Source organism: Lingula anatina, chromosome 1 (genome assembly GCF_051362555.1).
Source record: "Lingula anatina isolate TDL-2025a chromosome 1, LinAna3.0, whole genome shotgun sequence".
Classification (NCBI taxonomy): domain Eukaryota; kingdom Metazoa; phylum Brachiopoda; class Lingulata; order Lingulida; family Lingulidae; genus Lingula; species Lingula anatina.
The window spans coordinates 42,305,245-42,326,912 of NC_141767.1; the positions used below are offsets into that span (position 1 = coordinate 42,305,245).

Consider the following 21,668-nt stretch of genomic DNA (forward strand, 5'->3'; position numbering starts at 1 on the left):
TAAAAGCCACGTCAATTTCTGTCCTCTTTTTTTCAATGTGACATGAGTATGCTGTGCTTGCCTGTAGAACGGGCACATACAAAATTTGACCTGTTAATTGTTTATGTCACGTAACGCTCAAATTCTATGTATATTATCCTGTTACAAAACTGTGTGTAATAACATATATCATCACTATTTGGCAGAAAAGACACTTGATAAAAGAATCATAGCAGACAAAACCTTCTAGATACTAAGCGTTTGAAACGGATTTTTCCAAGTAGTAATTAACAGAATGTCTGTAAGAAGTCTGTCCCCGCAGTTGTCTTTGACCTAATTGTGAAAATGACCTTTCTGCCGTATTGATTTATTCAAGAGTCAAACATTTGCCTTAAAACACCTTTTTTGCAGTGTATAGATATGTGATAATTCCATTTATTTATTCAAAAAAAAAAAAATCTAAGTACATACATTGATGTTTACAAGCATTAATTTAGAGACACATGTCTGTAAGAAGTCTGTCTCATTAACATATATTGCAATATCTTTGACCAAAGGGTAAAATTGAGCCTTTTTTAATACTTGCCCCTAATAATACAATAATACAGTAATAATAGCAACTACCAACTTGCAAAAATTGCATAAAGCCAACCTGTACTAAAGGAATGCGTCGTTAAGATTATTATCAGAACAGAAATGATTTGTAATATGCGTCAGTCAGTCACCGTTTTTTTTTTTTTTTTTTTTTCAAAGGAGAGATAAGCATGCCCTCGATGTCAGGAGAGCATAAACTTTTCAGTTTTAAAGTTATTATTATATTTATGCTAAAGTTGAGGTGTAAAAGCGTTATGTCGGTCTACCATAATATTGTGAAAGTCTGCGCCAGGAACGTCCATTGTGGGTGTGACAGTTTATGTGCACCTTATTGTCATGTTTTACCAACATTTATCTATTTCAAATCGCCTCAAGTGGGTCTGTCACAAGTAGCTGTGTGTGAAAAATCGCTCACACAGTATAGGTGCTTTAATAAAGCTGTAACTTGAAAATCACCGTACATAAAAAAATGATCAAGTTTACAGTTAACACTGGAAAATCCTTTTTACCCCTAATACTTATAAAATTAATTTTTGTGTGTCGTTATGCTTGACCGAAGTTTGAGGAATAGAGCTAGACTACAGTCGGAGCGATATAAAACGTGCTCATGGCAAAGCCGTAAATTCAATTTCGGGCTTAAAATGGTCCAGTTTTTAGTTACCAACACAATGTGAAATAGCTGAAAGCAGGCTTTTTTTGTAACGTAGAGGTTTTTAAACTCTCAAAACACAACCTAAGTATTACGGTATTCACAATTCTCCAAAATTGTTGCTCACAAGGTAGGGTTGGAACCCGTTTTTTAACGGTAGCGAATTTACTCAGAATTTCAGGTTCTACACGTGCCACTTTCATTTTCCAATGGTTTTAACACATTTAAAAATGTGTGTAAAAAACTGTCTCAGTAATAAGTTAGACGCGTTTTGTGATATGAAGAATACGTAGCAAAGATTTGAGTAGCTATAATATTCTAAGGTAAGGATCAACGATAGATCTGCCCCAGCTTACTGTGGAGATACATCTGTATGTAGAATCAACAGTTAAGTGCTTTTTTTTCTCTGAAAACTCTTCCTCCTTGGACAGTGATAAAAAGAACCAAAAAATCAAAATACAAATACTTTATTACCAGTTCTGTATAGACTATGCAAGATTCAGTAGAGGTGTAAGATTCAAACTAATGGCATTTTACAAACCAGTTATAGCCCTTATGCTCCAAGTCTCCATGTCATGTACACAAATACAGAGGCAATCACCACAAATATTCTCCAATTATTGTAATAATACCTTTAATACACAATATATGTCATACTGATATCTATGTTACCAATTCTATTCAGTCAAAATAAATCTCTTAAGATTAATATTGGACAATACTTTTTTTCTTTTTGAATATTGTCCCATCCTTTTTTTGTAGAAATGGGTAGGATGGGTGGATAGTATTGATCCAATTATGTGACCAGCACATAGTGAAAGAAACACAATAAACCAGAAATGAATCAAGTTCAACAATCTGTACACTATATTCAGCCATACTTACAACAAATTCCAAAATAATAAGATTCTTTATATCCAGTCTTCCATTTATCTTAATAATAACACATTATTACATAATTAGCAATGATTGTGAGCTTATATATGCCTTGGCCAATGTCACTTTTCTGATGTCTGCAAAACAACATATAGACCTTGGCTTAAGTCTATAATTATACAAAATCACTATACAAAATGGTGCATCTATACTTATAAGGTAAATCACTAGCGTATTCTTGAAGGCCAAATCATAAGAAAACGGATGTCATAAACTTTTTCACTCTAAATTTACTTTTATTTCTTCTTCATTAGAATAAATTGGGCTAAACTTTCCTTAATAGAACTCTCTTTCTCAATCAGTTGCAGTGTTTTTGTATATTAAGGTGAAATTAAACAACTTATAAATGATACCTCAAACCATACTAACATTCATAACTTCCAAAGAACCCTACATTGCCTCATTCACAAATAAGACATGACTTATGAATATTTGAGAAATAAAGTTGGGACTATAAGTTTGCTTGCTAAAAGGTGCATCTGAATGCCAACCCCACATTACTGGTTAATCATCAAATCAGCAACTCCCAACAGGCCCACATCAGTCTAGGTACATTGAAATTTAGATAAAAAAACTTAAATACTGCAAATATCACTATCAATACAATATGGATGTTTGCATTTAATTGCAATATTATTTCGAAAGGTCAACCAATATCACTGTACTTTTAAATGAAAACAAATATTATGAAATACACCAGACAATTTACAATTCTTAAACTCTTTAAGTTGACTACTGTAGTGCATTATACTTAAATCTGCAATACAGAACAGATATGTTACAATATGGAATGAATCTGCTCCCTCATAGAGACAGCCTAAAAACATGGTTACAAGAAACCAACGTTCCCTATGCCTTGTATCCATGCATCTTACTTCAAATAACAAGTTTACAAAGAGCAGATATAACAAGCAAATCAGGTTTTGTAAATTAAATACATTATGCAAGCAATTGCAACAAGTGAGAACCTTATAACAGCAGAGAATCACAGAGACTCCAAGAACTCTAGTGGAGCCCTATAATAAAATGAATTTACTGGTGTAAAATTATCTCCAACATCTTTGTCCACTGATGGAGAAATACAACCCATAAAGACATCCTACATACTAAGACTTTTGGCATAGGTTACATTAATGGCTATAACAATTCAAAGCTCAAATACCAGGTTTAATATCAACCTCACTAACAGCAGACTGTGTGGTGATGTCTTCACATGCTTTGGTTTTCAACTAGATGAGCATATTTCATGTTAAATCATCCCTGTGCAAGTTTCTTTAACTGATATCATTTTAACTACAAACTACCCAGTGTGCTTTTTTTTTTTCCAAATTCCTTTTCTGGACTCTACAGAGGTACTTTAACCTCCACATAATTGACAGGGAAGAAGCCAGTCTGGCCATGTATGGAACCTTCGTACCAGTTTTCATCAATCTGACTGATGAGGGTGATCATATCCCCTTCACGGAAGCCCAACTCTCCAGGGTTCTCAGGATCAAAGTCGTACAATGCTGTACAGCAAGCTTGTTGGGGTTCTAGAAAAGACAGTTCATTTAGAAACACTGACAGCAGAGTTGTAATCAGAGTTGTTCACCTGCCTCAGAAAACAATAACAAAGAACAAGTTCTTATGCAATCTCACGTCATTCACTTACAAATCTTCAAAACATGGACCTTTAAATGTCCACAAATGAAGGCAAGTGCTATTTTCTACTTCAATGCCCTTTTTACTTTAGCCAGAATCTACAATCACTGTGACACAGCCAGTCTTGGCACTGGCTGGACACCACTATGCAGGAAAAAACACTACACTGAATGGTTATACAACTGTACAATACTTTTCTATTTCACAATGATTCTGTTATTTTACCTGAGCTTTGCTGGGCAGGGGATAAACTGTATCCAGTGGTATCCAGAGAGTCCAAGTTGTTGTCAAATGCTGGGGAAGAGTTTCTGAAGGAAGAAGTCACTTTCTTGGACACAAATTCAGAGCGAGGCCGGCTTGCAGCCTCATTGCGCCTAGAACAAAATAAAATTACAACTAGCATCACAATTTCACCAATTCTGCTTAATAACAATTATTTCAGTTCCATTTTTAAGATTTGCCAATAAACAACAACTCTACTGTTTTATTCTTACAGATAACACCCATGAAAACACCCATGCACCACACAGTATTGGTAAGAATATTAACAGCAATCCATCAACCATGAGGCAAAATGCAAGGCTTAAAGTGATAATAACTCTTCGTTTTGGCCAAAAAATGAATTTTCCTGGAGTAAACAACAATTTTCCCGTACTAACCAATGGTTAATGAATCCATTTTTACATTCAAAGTTAGTCCCTGGTTTTTTTCTAAAAAGTTTGTTTTTTGGTTAAAATCTCTTAAGAGATTTTAACAGAGTATAGCCATCAATGGAGGTCACGTGGTCTGCAGACAAGTTCAGATATCAGAAAAAATAGCTATTACTGCCGTTTTTGTGGTAAAACGGAATATATTATTTCTATGAGTTATTCACAATGTTTTTATTGTGAAATATAGATCTCATAGGAAGAATTATTATCCCTTTAAGTTAAACCGAATACACCAAGTAATCATAAATAACCACACACAAAAAATGTAATTGTACAGATATACAGGTAGAAAGAAAACAGTCTACAATACAAATGCACATATGAAGATCCATGCCTACAGTAATGACGTTTTCTGATTTTTTCAATAGGCAAAAATGAACAAACTTTTAAATACATAATTTTATAATCACAAAAATTATACTTCTATATAGCATTTGTGGTGCTTTTTACTGTATGTATAATAGAACTATAGGGCAGCCTGTTAGAAAATTTTGTTGCTGCCTCTCAATAGGAATTTTCTAATTTTAGGACATTATGGGTTAAAAATACAGTATCCACAAAATTCACAATTTTCCCTAATTTAAAAGATTTAATTTCAAAAATGCTTAGATAAATAATCTTTGCAAGTACCTGCATAAAAATAAGCAAATTCTGTGCACCTAACAAAGACACAAATGAATCAGGCACTTATTAAGGATATTGTTACCCTTTATTATTCAGATACTGAAAATTTCCTGCATCTAATTATTCAATAATGCATCTATCATTGTGATGATTTAAAACAATGAAGAAACTCTTGAAAATACAAAATATCAAAAATATTTTTTTTCGTTGTAATGTACAAGCATGAGCAACTCAAGGCTTTAATTGTCGATTTAACACCTTTCTATTTTGAGGTGAGATAGTAATCGGTATCATCTCTGAACAAGATTTTATCAGGAAAATTGGCATAGTGGACCACAAGTGTATAAGCTATAATCCCGTGCCAGTGTTTTGGTTTAAATGCTTTTGTTATGGGGTTATGCGCCCGTAATTACAGATTTTCATTCAACAAAGGCATTATTTTGCTTTATCAACGAGAAAATCTAAACTAAGACTTTTAAGAAAAACCGCTGGCAGGGTTTCTGAGTGGTAAATGGTATCATTAAATCAGCTTTGAAAGAGTGATCGTGGGTACTCAGGTAAAAGAGAAATTTGACTGATTTTTCAGTTTTTACCCCAAAATCGCAATTACGACATCACTGATCACTGAAGATTTATTTACTACCCAAAAGAAGGCAGTAAATTAGGAGTTTTGGGCGAAGGGTAACAATATCCTTTAGGATTTACTTAGTATCGTTTTAAATTAAAAAAATTAGCAAAGCTAATATAGCACACAAATACAGCAAACTAGGTAGCAAAGCTCAATAAAAAGACCTTTCAAAACAAAAGAGTGCCAGTTTCTACTCTACAGAACTTTATATCTGAGAACATACATACACGATAATGTCTCAAATCAATTAGAAACATTTAAAATATTGGAAAGGATCATTAGACAAAAAGACAAAACATGCATTACCATGGAGGAGATGAAAGGAGTACATCTAGGTTAGAAATTAACCAATCCCTTTTCTCAGAACTTATAGGTTAAACATTATACTGTCTAATTCTGGCCCTGTTTTTTTTTTTTTTTTATATATGTAGGATAGAAATATTACTTTGAGATAGCAGTAGGTACAAAAATATTCATCAGATTATATTTGGCAGTCGATTAGAAATTAACATTTGAAATAAATTTGGGACCTTTTAATAAAAAAAACTGATGTACAAGTGTGAGTGATATGAACATCAAATACGTGCAAGTCATCTCAATTTCATTTTTCATCAGGTAATTCAAAGTTGAAGGAGAGGTGACAATAAGATTTAAACACATGGACTTAAAAGTTAGGATTGTGACAGGTCGAGATTACTATTATTTTTTTTCATTTTTAACAAGAAGTGTGTAAGTACAATGTACTCAAGATTCACCACTTCCTTTGTTGCAAATGCTGGGCTAGACATTAAACGACTGGTAACATCTAGACATGTCTTACAGCATTAACAACCTTTCACATGATTAAAAAACCTGAATGACCCTAGGTCATACTGATAACACTGATAAGGAGTAAGCAATTTGTTAGTCATTTCATACCTATATATTAGGCATACAATTGGATCCAAACACAAAATGGTCTGACAGTTAACTAAGAATAGCTTTACTGGAGTCTTTGCACAGTTAGTTATGAAGGATACAACTGAAAGGATGTTAGTTTTTCAGGGTTAATAATATATCTTAAGTCTAAAGAATGCTAGTCAGGTTTGTAGCATACCTTTTAATTTTTCTTGGAAAGATGATTGCAGATAAAAAAGTCCATCTGGTGCAAGTGTCACAAGAAGTATTCAAATCAATTTAAGTAAGTCAAAAATTAAAATGTTAAAAAAAAAAAAAAAAAAAAAAAAAATCACATTTCGAAGCAATTATGAAATCCTGTCAAGCAATCAACAAGAAACACGCAGTATGGGAAAACACACCAAGAAGCAACAAGTTAGCTGGAGATGGGACTACATCTACGTGTAAAGCACACAAAGAGGAAAAAAGCCTTCTCCTGAAGTGTGGCTCAATCTACATATGTCAAAGCACACACTAGCAGATGACTTACTTGGACTGTAGTGTATCATGTAATTGTTGCAGAATATCTGCCGCCCTACGGTGATAATCTTCTTGGGCCTCAATAAAGGAAGCCAACTGGGAGATTTGTTCAACCTGGCCAGACAGAACAGTGGTTAATAATGCCATAACCAAGCAGACCATGCACTACTGTGGTTGGACAAGGACAACAACAGACTGCATCCATAAATACTCTACACTGATATCACCCATGCTTGGGGCTTCCATCTTATGCGTGCACCAGAAATGCATTTTATAATATATCAGTCTACTGTTGCTATAGGACCAATACGCCCATGTTAAAATGCAAATATCTATTCACATTAATAATAATTTAATAAATAAATAATGCACGCATACAAACAAAAACATCACAACCTTTTGACCACACCATCCCATTCACAGACTACATATCACTGAGAGTTGTTATATGATGCAGTCTGCTCATGCTGGATATTTCAAGTGTGTTAAAATGCCCAGACTTTGTGGGGGACTTACAGCTCCTCCAGGCTACTGAGGAGACCCTGTAGCACGTCTCCTGCCCGGCGGTGGTAATCTACCAGGGCCTCAGTAAAATTACACAGCTGTGCTATTTGCTCAACCTGATGGAAAGAGTTAGGCCTTTACAGTTGAACAATTGCACACAAAATCTTTGCTTTTAAATTTCCACCTAGCTGAAACATCACCTTGTCCTTGGTCAAATCAAATATGATGAAATCATCAGCTTAAAATTTATCATGTCAACAAATTTAGATGTGATGTAGTATATGTGTTCAACAAAACATCAGAGTATCTGCATCTCCATTTAATTTCAAACATCTACAAATGATACAACTATCACAAAAAAAAAAATAAATAAATAAATAAAATATGAAAGTGACATATGGACTAACTTTATTATAAATTAAGCCATTTTCTAGTAAGAGACATTTTTTTCACTTTTGTAATTCTGTTTGGCTACCCACCCCTGTTGCTGTACTTGCCAACAGCAACACAATCATGATCACAACAATGATCACACCTAACACAACTAAGCACACACTCTTACATCATTCTCCAGTAAATTGTGCATGGCAGTCTCTGCCAGCTGCTTGGACTCCTCAAACTTCTCCTCTGCCTGCTGGAGCTCATCTTCTGATATTGCAGAACCTTGTAAAACAGTACAGAAAATTAACTTAACCGCAAACCAAAGAAGACTTCATCTTAAAAGAAAATGGTACTGGTAAGTCTCAACCAGAAAATAAGTGTATTTTATTCAACATGTAGAACCCGCTGAATACCGCCTTTACTTTGCATTTATACTGTATGCTGGTCATTTGTAGTACAGAAGTTGTTTTTAATCTATGTATACTGTTGTATTCATACTTAATGTGCCAGAAATTGTAGTTCATGCACTTAATTTTATCACTTGCTAGAAAAAGAATCTCAATTAGTGCAAGTGCAAGATTATTACAGTAAATACTTTTTTAACAAACAAACATTTGGCTACAAATAAAGCTGCTAAAAGCTGTATAATCTGGCGTTTTCATTTCACATGCATTTTTATTTCTTGATATTACAAAACAATATCACAGTATTTTTGTCCTCTTCATTCCTCTTTTCATGCAACCTTCAACTTTCGTGAAAGTTGCATGAAGAAGAAGATGCAGCTCTTTAACATTCCTTCAATGTTCAACAACAAAAAGAGCAAATTTTATTTCCTCAGCCAATTAATATCATTATACTTTCAGGCAGAGCAAACCCCCATTTCCTACAAAAAAAAAAAAAAAAAAAAAAAAAAAAAAAAAAAAAAAAAAAAACACCACCATGCTACCCTCTAGGAATATTCAAACATCATCTTCATTGTAGTCATTATTATTATCATCATAGTTATAATTATCCTAATAATTTTATATTAACAAAAGTTAAAATAAACAAAATACTAAAACATGCAGGTAACAAATCCCCATGCATTATATGCTGCCACTCTTCATTCGTGTTCCAACACTCATGCAGGTAAAAACCCTTTGGAAAAACCATATACAAAGAGACAGCAGCCATCCCCAAACTCCGTGTGCTATCTAATTGCACTTTTTTTGTACCAGGAAGCATACTGCTTTCTCTTTTGAATCATTTTTTCTTCTAACAGACTGATGCTGATCCTATGGTCATAAATTATCTTGGTAAAAAAAAGTATTTTTTACCTGTTTTATCTATGCATCATCAAAATAAAAATCTAATATTTCTAATCACTCCATGTTTCAGAGCACAGCTGTGTCATTATATGTTGTTCAAGTTGTAGCATCATTTATTGCATAATGTATGTGTTTTCTTTCCTATGTGCATATGTATGGCCCATATCTTGTGTCTGTGAAATGAAGGCCTGGTATAAAGCCCTGTGCATTGATATATATACAGGAATTTCTGTCTTCAAATAATTTCTTGCAAGCTCACAATTCTTCAGAGTCATTTCTTTTTTATTGAGTGTTTTTTTCCAGAAGAAGAAGAATTTAGAGGTTACAAAAAATTATTTGAAGACATCAGAAAATCCTAGGTGTATCAGCTTGCACACAATTGGGCTCTATAAAACAAATATGCTGAACAAAGATTTTAGATGCAGGTGCTGCACACATCTTCTAGGCCTGGAAATCTCACCTGACGAGCCATAGGTTATCTAGGGCTCAGGTGAGAAATTCAAGGTAATCTTATCTATATACATAGCACCTATACTACAGCTTTTACAGGCCGAACCCTAGACTGCTGACATTTACTGTAGCAACTTAATTGTTGGAAATTGACTACATAAATTTAAAAATGCATCCCACATAATTAAGATTGTCAGGGAGGTGAGCCTATGGCATGCTTGTGTCAGAGTTTCATATTTCTTTTCATACTTTATAAAGGGGTGTCAGCAAATGATATCTAAATCTTATCTCTTTTCAATCCAAAATTTTGAGTGCATATGTCATCTTAGGCCAACTTGGTAAAAAATCCTCCTCTCAACCCGAAAATGGCACTGTCTATTTAGAAACCAATGAAGGATTAACCCTCAAAAGTTTGCAACATATTTTGCAGTTTGTAAAAAATAAATAAATAAATAATTAAATAAATAAAAGAAAACTGAACCAAATGAAATCCCGTTCTGAACATTCCAACGTGCTACCATATTTTAATCCCACTTAACCAAACACATGCAAAAAGTGGAACAGACTCAACCTGATGCTGGTGCTGAATGGGAACAGAAAAAATAGAACTTGTCATCAAATATATTCATTCAAATACAGCTGGGATTGCAAGCTATATTCAACATGATTAAGACTCAAAAAGGACAAAATAGTTGACTTACAGTCAATTCAATATAAATATATAGCGCTGAACAAATTAGAATTAAATGTTGAAATTTTTGGTTAAATAGCCAATGTAACAATATATTACTGTCGTAGCTTTTGCATCAAGCTAGGCAGAGGTCACAGCAGGTGCCTGTAGATACACACATATATATGGGTTTTCAGTGAGCTTTGAGCAGGAGGCAGAACTAATAACTAAATGGAATGACATGGACAGATCAGCCTTGTCAAGCTACCAGCATTGCATGTTAAATCTGAACCTGAAATGCTGATGCAGCTGTAACTAGAGCTGAGCTCTTTTTTGGTATACCAGCAAAATTGTAGTCAGAATAAGGCTTTACATTGGCATAGAGACGTATCACAATACTAAAAATAAAAAAATATAAAAAGGCTTTCAGCATCACATTTAAGATATACTAGCAATATATACTAACCACATGACACATTTAGTGACACAGACAATATTAGTGACATGCCTGACATTGGTGACAGGTTTGACGTGACTTCAGGCAACCTTGTGATACAACAAGACACAATGGTTGCCATGGGTCATCTCCAGGCAATTGAACTGCCTCCTGCTTTGCATCTCTTACTACATCTTCATGTTAACAGTGCATGTTATACAATTATCATCAGCAGCCAGTGAAAATGTGAGAAGCGTATGCACTGGGTGCCAGTAACATATAACCAGATCATATGGCATTAAATCCTAATGTTTATCATTTCACCAATATTCCTTTCAAACAAAATGGAGTTAAACAGCATTATCTAATAAAATTTACTAAGGTTTAGTGGCAATATATTCTGGTTATATCTATGACAGTTACTATGTCTACTTAAGCCAGCAATAAAGAAAGCAGGGATACTTAGCCATTTGGAGTAAAAAATATTTTACCTCCTAAAGATAGAAAAGAAACAGAAAATCATTGTTAAGTCAACATCAGTGATCACTATATTGCAAAAAAAAAAAAAAAAAAAATTATTATGAAGTCTTATTCACACCAGTTTTATATGTTAGTTCTTTAAAATAAGGGGCAAATAACATGCAGTTCACCACAAGAGGTGACACATCTATGGAAATATGACCAATATGCTAAAACAGGGTAGAGTTCTCAAAATTGGGGAGAAAAAAAAAAAACAAGATCAGAAACAGTGAGACAAACAAACATTTGGTATCACAAGCATTAGAAGGGTGAGCCACTCAATAAACCAATGGCGTCAAAAAATTTCCAATGCTTACCTTTGTCCTTTTTCCTCTTCTTGCAGTCATAATCAAGACGCCTGCCTCCTAGTTTCTTTCTGTGGTGCTGAGAAAGTAAAACAAGCACATACACATAGACACACTTCTATGGGAACATAGAAGGATGTAAAAGGAGATGAAGTTACAATATGTAAATGGTTTACTTGAGCTGGCCAATGAACTGATTACCTATTGTACTTGGAACAATTCCTTTAGGTTGCCATCTCATGTTTACTTTGCAAGACAACATTAATTACTCTTTTATCTGCTTTCTGTTCTTAACACTGGAAACTAACCATACAACAAACAATCCTTTATTATTAACAAGTAAAAGCATTATTTTTCTGAAAAAAAAAGAGTTGACATTTTAAGGAAACATATTTAACAAATTAACTTTTTTATGATAAAGACCAAGACCATTCACACTGGTGAACCTGCTCTGCAGATTGAGAAAAATAAAATCAATACATATGAACAATTGTAATCAATTCTGAAAGATCTGACCTGTCAGTTTATGCAATATTTACATTGACTTCTTTGAGGTCCTTGTTCTGCAGGTGTTGAAGTGGTTCCAGGAAGTTCTGTTTTACACTGTCTTCCAAGGCATATTTTACATCTGCTAATTGCTTGAAGGACTCTCCTGCTTCAACCAAACACTGACCTGGAACATAAAGAAATATAAATAATTATGGCCTATAAAACAAATACACATATCTATAAATTTTAAAACTGAAAAAATTGTGAAGGAGAGAGTATTCCCCTATAGTGTAATTAATGGTGGAACCTCCACAAAGATACTAGTTCAGCTGTATTATGAATGCTTAATGTGAAAAGGCCATCTGACTACAGCTAACTTAAATATTCTTATTATAAAGTTGGTATTAACCATATTCATTGATATATATATATATATATATATATATATATATATATATATATATATATATATATATAGTAACCATAAAAATATCTGTAGACCGTGCTTAATTTATCAGCATGCACTTATGTTTAATAAAGACTGAGGGATAACCTTATTGTCAACAACAACTACAAAACATTTCATCTACATCAGTTGCCCATCCCTTTATAAGACTGACAGATCATAAGCACATTCATGCCAAAACCAGATCATATTATTACCAAAACTGGAGTCGTCTCCCAAGTCTTTGCCATGCTTTATCATTGTCTCCCCCAAAATACCCTCTGGCTGTGGGTATGCTGTCTGTTTGACCTGTCCTCTCAGCTTGGATATAGTGTTCACTGTCATCAGCTTAGCCCGGGAGGCTGTCAAAAAAAATTATTTAAATAAATAATAATAATAATAAAATGGAAGACAAATTTAAAAACACATGGGTTATAAGTTAAACTGCCCTGTGCAGTGGTCAATACACAAAGTTTCAATAATTTCAATATAGCAGATGGTGGTTGAAACCACTTCAAGGGATACAAGTGACGGAAAATAAGTACCCATATGGCACATGCCAAGTAACTAAAGTAATCCCATGTGAAAAGTAACTTCATGCCATTATGACTTGACCTCAGCTTTTAATTGTAATTACATAAGGATATAAAACCATATTTCATCAGCAATATGAAAGACAATGTCAAATTTGCATCACACAGAAAGTAGAATCCATCTTAAATGTGTAAATAGGATCAATAATAAGGCAAGTATCTATTTATGTGTGTCAGTGCCCAATAAATACAAACATCAGTGCCATGAACTGTAACATAAATCAGTAATTATGTTAGCATTTATTTTTATACTTCAATCATTTTTGCCCTTTCATATTTAGATCATAGATATGTCCATCAGCGTATACTTATATATTTTTTTAATCCAACTTTCCCTTAATCATACTTTTCATAATCAAATATGACATACAACAGTGAAAAATTAAGGCATCATGACAATGCTGATTTGAAATTATGTTATCCTGGACACTGCCCAACCCACACATAACTCTGTTCTTAGATCTTTGTCACCAGGGTAATACTTGTTACTGCACCAGTGCAGCATTAAATTGCATTTGTTATTTTGCAATGTAGTAACTTTATTTGAAAAACAAAACAAGTTAACATTAAACATTGATGTCAATAATTAGTTATGGAAGAAACTAATGCAAGTTATACGTTGCCAGACAATTAGTGAAGAAATTGTCTCATAATAAATGCTCAGGCATTAAACAAATGCCATTGCTCATTTGCAGAACGCAAAAATGAATACAACAATTATTATTCAACTAAACTGCAGAGAAATATCACACAGTATTGCTGCAGAAAAATAAAATCTATGTCAACAATATCAATTCAATAATAAAAAGACATGACTTTTTAATCTAAATCAAAATACACTCAATCACATATGAGTTGCTATATATAAACAACCAGTGTATAGCATATAAGTTAATGGTTAGCAAAGCAGAGAACTGGGGCATAATTATTTATGTACCAGCAAACAGATGAGGGAATTCTTTTGTACACAGGTTATGTTATTCTGATATGCCTAACTGCTAATCCAAACTATGAAGAAACCAATTTCTCATTGCTCTGGTATGTGGTGAGCTCAGAAAAAGTAAAGCAATTTGATACATCTATTTCTCTAAAAAAATTGAAAAACATTATGCATTATGAAATCCACACAAGAAAAAAATCTGGTAGGTCCCAGAAATTTTCAGCATGTGTATTAAACCACTTCCCAGTCTGGGAAACCTTCCTCATGATTTATGTGTAATCTTGGCAAAAACTACACATCCCTTCACTTGAACATATAATGTTACCAGGAAATGCCACACAGCTCTTTGCTTTGCTTGCAACAAGTGTCCACACAAACTTGGAATATAACACAACTACTCTAAAGAGTCAAAATAATATTGAACAAAAAAATTCATCAAAGGTGCAGTATAACAGGAGACTTTTTAAGAGTTGCACAACTTAAAGAATGTTATTTTCTTGACATATCTCTACTCACTCATTGTTGCTGGAGGATAAAAAGAAATGTGAAACTGGTTTAGAGTAGAATTCAATCGATGTTAATTACTTTTAGAAGTTAAAGTTTTTGAAATGTTATCAAAAATTAAATAAGGCACTGAACTTGTCTCTTTTTTTTAATCAATGTTAAAAATGGATTGCTTTTCTTTATTTTTAAAGGTTATAGGGGTGTGCAGGAGGATACAGTGTAAAGGACATAGAACTAGCATCATTATCAACTTTAACCCCTCTGAAATTTTACTGTCCAGCCGATAATAGTGTACAAAGAGATTCCCTTCATGACCTCATGGTTATAATATCATGGGATAATTTCATCTTTATGTGATAATACCAAAACTTGTGTATTTTACATAATTTCTGAAGTTAAAAAGCTTAAAGGGTTCAATATTTTTGAATAAGACATATACTGAAAGTACATGTCTTTTAAAGGCAAAATGAGAATGAACTTTAACCTCAAGTCGTTACAATCAGTTGCCTACATAGTGATAGGTACAGACCTTACCATTAACCTACCTGCTACCATCAAACATTATCTTATAACCCCTGACAATCAAAATCAGGTCACTTCTAAAGACTATATTTTATAGTCCCAATACATGTAATCACACACATCAATGTCAAGTGGCTTCTGATGACTTGTCTGTTGAATTGTAATACAAATATATTTATTTCAGCAAACTGAAAACCCTGATGTTTCAGTGGTCATGATAAAAACTATAATTTGCCTCTCATCTGTTATGCTATGGAAAGGGGCTAATTTTGTACATCCTAACCTTCCCTACCTTCTGTCTCTACTTTTTGACAGAGCTAACATACATGCTGACTTTCCAGTCTACATGCTTACATTTCAGGTGCTGTGAGCTCATCAGCAAAACAGATTCAAGAAATGGGCTTCTTATTTCATCTTAGAGGAAAACAGGGAATTAATTGCAGATTAGCAAGGAGAAATGGTCTTTAAATTTCAGTAAGGAACATTAAATGATTATTTCCCATCTAAAAATGTTTTAAACTTGACAAGGTCAGCCAATCCAAGCATCACCTGACCCACATACAAGAATGTAAATGACATGCAGCATTCATCTATTTCTACCTGCCATGTGCAATACTTTACCTGGATTAGGCTGTAAATACTCCTGTGTACGAGCCATCACATCTTCCACCAGCTTTCCAGTCACATCTATTTTCTGAAATAAATAAATATTTAATAAATAAATAAATAAATAAATAAATAAATAAACAATAACTAAGAATGTCTGATTGCTGCCTTCCCAATTTACTTGGACAAAAAACATCAAATTCCTTTTAAACCTTTTGCCATGTATGATGGGTCCAAGCTCAACACAGGGACACTTGATTTCACCATATGTCAATTACCCCCCCCCCCCCCCCCATGTTATTAAAGGGGGCAGCTAATGTTAGACTCATATTCATGTTGTAGCAGAAATGTGTGTTTCCCCATACAATTTTGCTTTGCATTGTCTGAGCTATTGGGCATTGAGAGATTTACTCCAGAGGATCATTAAAGACCCCATTTCCATAGATTTTAGATCGATCTATCCCTGTGGGGAGTCTCACTTGATTATTGTCAGCTTAGCCTGCTTAAGCGTCTGTCCCGCCTACTGAAAGCTGTAAGGGGGTAATTAACTATGGTGTCGGCTCGGCTGACTGCAATTTAGCGTGAACCCCCAGGGAGTTAGGTGATCTAAATCTTAATCTCTGGATCGATCTAAATCTCTGGGAATACACCCAAAGACACAGGGATCTACTAGGAATTACTATTCTGTCAAGTGTTGCACAAATATTGCAAGCAGTTCAGTTTGGATAGAAAATTATATGATATTTGTCATTATGCCATTTCGTAAAGACAGATCTAGGTGCATAATAAAATACCAGAATCTATATTCTTAATATTTCAATAAAGTGAACTCCCCTCTTATTCAATTATACCTGTACAACATTTTAAAAAAATATGCTAACCAACTAACATGTACGTTGTAAGGAAACGTAATCTGTACAGTTTAAAGAAAACCTTTATATCATTATAAATGAATAAAGAGAACAGTTTTAAAGGGATATTTGTTAGTGAATAGCATTTGCATACTGTTCTTATGAAATTCAGTAGCCCGCATTCAGATTTACACAAGACAAATTTCTGATATATTCTCTTTATAAACTAGGTCACAATGAAAAAAACACTTTAGCATCGCCTCTGGTGGAAGGAAAAGGGGCATAAAACACTGACTTAGGCATGCCTTGAACCTTACAAAGAATAACCTGGTTGATAACACTGTGAAAGGAAGAAGAAGATCTACTTTGATATACTGATGATACAGGTATCAGAATTCCTTCAAATGCACACAGACATACTCTCAGTGCTGAGATAAACTTTTTTCTTTTCTTGAAAAAGAATTTGAAGCGGTATCCATAGTTTTGATACCAGAAGTCAAGTTATTTGCCTTACACAAATGACTGCTTAGAACATGATGCTCAGAGAAATACAGTCTTAAATCCAGATTCCACTTTATGCAACATCTCGCGGAAAGCCCCACTCAAAATCAATGCACACACTTGGATTGGTAGACTTATTCACATGGACAGAGATCCAATCAATACCTTCTGCAACTCCCCAAAGATACATGGCATATTGGAATCTCCCTAATATCCCTATAAAGCAAATCACAAATGAACAAAATAATGACTGAAATTTTGCAAGAATCAGTCTCTGCTTTTGAAATATTACAATATTTTGAAAAAATATATCTGCATTTTCCTTCACATGATAAAAAAAATCATCAAAATTCAGTTTACTTAAAAAGATATCCACATGAAGATGATGCTGAGAACACAGGCAAAGCAGTGCACAGCAGCACCCCCCACACAATAATAAAATCAATTCTACAGCTTTTCCAACAGTTATAGATTAAGACAGACCAACTCAATTTGATTCTGCTTAAGTGCATCCAGTGATTGCCGAAGCGATTACCAGGAAAGAACATTATGAGCAGTGAAGAAAAAATGTATATATAGATTTCACTGACAATATGCTGAATGCAACAAAGGAAATGCTTTAGTATTATAATAACGAAGTTCTGTTTAGCATTTTCATTAGCAATTCTACAGAGCTATTGAAATCAATTGACACTTGTTCACGCTGACATATCCGCAACTTTTCACTCCCTTCACTTGCAAAGAAAATGCCTTACTAGTATGTGGTTGGCAAAACCTAGTACATTATGAAAAGAAAACAAACACAACCTCAAGGAAAACTCAAACATCCAGGAACAATGCCAATTATGTCTTCAAGGCAATTTTTAAATTATTTTTTTATTACCATAAGTATTCTTCTTGTCTTCCATATATTACCTGTTTGTCTTAATAATGACAATTATTTCCATTGCTGCCTACTTACTTTGATCAAAGAGGCATGGATTGCCATAAAAAATGACTGGTACCCTGTACAGCTCAATCTAGAATATCTTGCTTATAGCCATAGCAGTAGCATGAGGAATTTGAAAAACTACACCTTGCACACACATGCTAGTAACATTAGTTCTGTGATGTTTTTTTCTGAAAGTTGCAATTAATATGGGGCATAAGAAAGCATTTAACATGTAGTCAATTAATAGTATGTAGGAAAAATGATTGTTGTTACATGTAGCAGAGCAGAGCAAGTGAAGAACACATATACAAAAAGTAAATACTCCATTTCCAGACACTCACTAAAATGAATTATGAACAATGATACTCCTTGCACTGTTACTTAAATCTAAACACTGTTCTTTACCGTTACGTTTAATCTAGTTAGTGTATAACTAAAGATTTTGGTTGCTCTCTTACACATTTTTGATTTTGACACAATGTTTATGCAAAAATATAGGTTTTAAAACCAATATCATTATTTTTCATAAACCTAATTATAGTACTTCAACCAAGTTAAATTTCAAATTATTTTCATACTGATTCAGTTTTAAATAAACCATATTCATCTTTACATTAGGCCACTGGAAAAACAGTTCCAGTTTCAAAAAAGGAAGAAAACTTCTTTTTATTTTTGCAAATTTGAGGGAGGAAATACCAAGGGATATTGCTGCTCAAAGCAAGGACGGCTTAAGTGGTTCTAAGCTTTACCCAAGAGCAGGGGAACATTCACACTAGGATATTTGGAATGTGCTTACCATTTTTGCCATTTTGGTATGATCTATACAGTATATTGATGGTCTCTTTTTTACTGGGATTCCACTTAGATCACACACTTTCAATAATAAGCAAAAACATTAATAACAAATAAATAATCATCAAAGTAAGAAGAAAATGACTGTGTTATCTGAACTCATTGTTGGTTACAACAGAGAACTTATTACATTATCACTTTCAAGCATGGATTCAAACAAGTGTGTGTAAAATCTCACTTTTCTAACTTAAAAATAAATAAATAAATAAATAAATAAATAAATAAAAAAATGGGGGCTGAAATTGATATAACATGTTGAATTGAGCTCTGGTTGCTGAGGGCTTTCCACTGGGAGCTGGTGGTCTAGATAAAAAACGCAGAAGTTCTTAGCTTAATATTTATTTTTGCCTGCTATAACTGTTGGTCAATTGGAATTTAGGTAATTCAAATTATTCAGTTACTTTTATATATGTGTGTACTAATTTAGTTTTATTTGTTGACAAACTAAACTGATTTTTGTGTTTGATGAATCTTACTAGATTTCAGCTCTCTGATTTATAGCTTTCTTGTGAGTAATGGAAATGGTTGCAGAACCAGTTCGTAGTATTGCCTCATGTAGTTACATGTTGATAAAAAGTCTAATGTAGGTTACTCAAATGTTTGCATCAGTGGACCCCTTACCAATCTTTTTCATATCTTCACTAACATACATACAGATTTACATTTTTTTTTAATTTGAGATCCAATACCTATTAGAATTCTCTCAGTTGGTTGAATTTCAGTCTTGCAGTTACATAAGCCTTAGCATAAAGACACAAATATTGATCTTAATATCTATACATCAGTTGGCTCCAGATCTGAGAAGACTTACCCTCTCCATTTCCAGGAATTCCTCATCAAGTTCTGTTCCTTTGGCACCACCAATTTTTTCACTCATAAACTAAAAGTAACAAAAGAACATTTCATTTTGACAACCTTTTCACTTCTGAAAATAAAAAAAAAAGAAAAAAACACATCATGTAAATGCTTCCCTCTACCTCTAGAGAGATTCACAAAAGCAAGACAAAATGCAAGCTAAGAATCCCAGAGACAATATATCATTATATGTAGGAGAAAAGGGCAGAAGAAGAGGGTTTGTGTAATATTGTTTGTCCACTTATATCTGTAACACTTCAATTTTTCAATGAAAATATGTAAATTTCTCAATATATCAAAAAGAAATTATACAACTGCTTTAAATATACTACGCAATAACAGTGGAAAAGGGGAATGTAAATCTCTACCTCTGTGAACATCAGAAGTTCATGAAGTATCTTGAACCTCAGGCAATTCTAATAAAGCTCACATATATGAATAATGATAAAGAATCAAACTAAAATAAATCATTAATCCAGAGTGAAAAGATAGCAAGGTCTAAACCAAAGTTAATTCTAGGTCTGACCTCCTGATAAGAAAGATCTTCAGCATGTTGTAACCTTAAGTAATACTATATGACAGCTATTCTAGTTTACAACATATTTATTGAAAGATAAATTCAAATTTAGAGACTTCCAAAGGATATTCCCTAATTGCAAATAATTGTTGAAGTGTCCAGTGTTTTTAAATGATTCACAAACCAGTTAAATGTCAGAATTGTAGTTTATTCAATTAGTTGTACCTGATTTATCTAAAAAGAAATAAAATCTACCAGCCAAGCGAAATATGGTCAAGAAAAAAAAAAGTTAAAACCTTGTATGAAATTTAATACTGTCATACTTAATATTTCATAATGAAACTAATAATAACTTATAAAATTGAGTTTTAAGAAATTGTAATAATAAAGTGACTAAAAATAGGACTTTAAGACTTTATGTAGAGCTATGCTGACATACTTCTCAGTTTAAAATTTTCTTTGCTGTTATAATACTTTAAGTTGGTTTCATCATAACAACATAAAAAAAAAATCAAAGAGTTTTTGAATGTAAATCTGAACTTCTATCCCTTCAAATTATTGTAACACTAAAAGTTAAGAAAGGAAAAGGTCTTCACAACTACTTATAACATTGGTCTTAAAGACACATTGTGGTTTTCAAAAAGAAACACTTGACGTCCTTCTAAAAACGATGTAGTCATTCGATAATATTAGTGTAATGATTCATTGGGATTAACCTGCAAATTTCTCTTTCACCCTTACTACAATTCCAAAGATTAAAATAAACTTAACCTTCATAAGGCTACTTTACTCCACCAAAATGTCATATCAAACCAAAAAGAGGGTTACATTCGTTTGAAGTGTCTTTCCTAAAGATAATGAGGTAAATCACGCCCCTTTATTTTTAAACAAAATAACCCCTTTTAATATAAAACTTTACTCTCATTTCAAATAGATTGTAAATGTAACCAACCTGGTTAGCCTTGTTGAACTGCTTTCTTAAGCCCGCTAGAGACATCTTGAAAGTTGGAGTCTCTCTTGTTTAGAAAATATTTCAAAAATTAGGGACGCTGGAACTGTTATTTCACAATCCTGTCATTAGCGTGCTTTGTTGTCAAACTCTCCTCTTCCTTACGCTGACCTGATGTAGTTATCCCGCAGCAAGCAATTGGGTAATATTGTGATTGGTATTCGTATTATGTGCTATTTTATGCAAGTGGCGTGTTTATCTTGCAGCGTATTTTTATGGTTTAGATTTTGTCGCCTTTTTGTAGAAAATGTGGAAATTCAGATAAAAAAAATCGTCAAGCATGATGATGTGCCTCGCTATGAAT

At 33.4% G+C, this 21,668-nt stretch overlaps 1 protein-coding gene across 5 annotated transcripts; it reads right to left on the reverse strand.

Annotated features, from left to right (window-relative positions):
- Positions 1-1,673: 1,673 nt before the first annotated feature.
- Positions 1,674-21,499, reverse strand: LOC106179882 (endophilin-A3). Of its 5 annotated transcripts, XR_015331822.1 has the most exons (12): positions 21,308-21,499; positions 19,795-19,863; positions 15,864-15,936; positions 12,902-13,045; positions 12,289-12,422; positions 11,761-11,828; positions 10,391-10,404; positions 8,244-8,344; positions 7,694-7,797; positions 7,188-7,291; positions 4,025-4,173; positions 3,519-3,690 (listed from the first exon to the last, which is right to left on the reverse strand). XR_015331822.1 is itself a non-coding variant. In XM_013563676.2 (11 exons), the coding sequence occupies exons 1-11, from the start codon at positions 21,350-21,352 to the stop codon at positions 3,503-3,505; spliced, it is 1,086 nt and encodes a 361-aa protein (XP_013419130.1). In that variant the 5' UTR covers positions 21,353-21,499; the 3' UTR covers positions 1,674-3,502. The 5 variants fall into 5 exon arrangements, 4 of the variants coding, with proteins under 4 accessions (XP_013419130.1, XP_086856132.1, XP_013419132.1 ...); XM_013563676.2 differs by lacking the exon at positions 7,694-7,797 and having other exon boundaries at positions 1,674-3,690; positions 10,391-10,402; positions 11,762-11,828; XM_087000006.1 differs by lacking the exon at positions 7,188-7,291 and having other exon boundaries at positions 1,674-3,690; positions 10,391-10,402; positions 11,762-11,828.
- Between the last annotated feature and the right edge of the window lie 169 nt (positions 21,500-21,668).

Coding starts and splice junctions, on each gene's coding strand:
- LOC106179882 (XM_013563676.2), bottom strand. CDS start 21,352: ATGTCTCTAGCGGGCTTAAGAAAGCAGTTCAACAAGGCTAACCAG. Junction 13,046..15,863: donor GTATTTACAGCCTAATCCAG/GTAAAGTATTGC, acceptor TTTTTTTGACAG/CCTCCCGGGCTAAGCTGATG. Junction 12,423..12,901: donor GGGAGACGACTCCAGTTTTG/GTAATAATATGA, acceptor TTTATGTTCCAG/GTCAGTGTTTGGTTGAAGCA.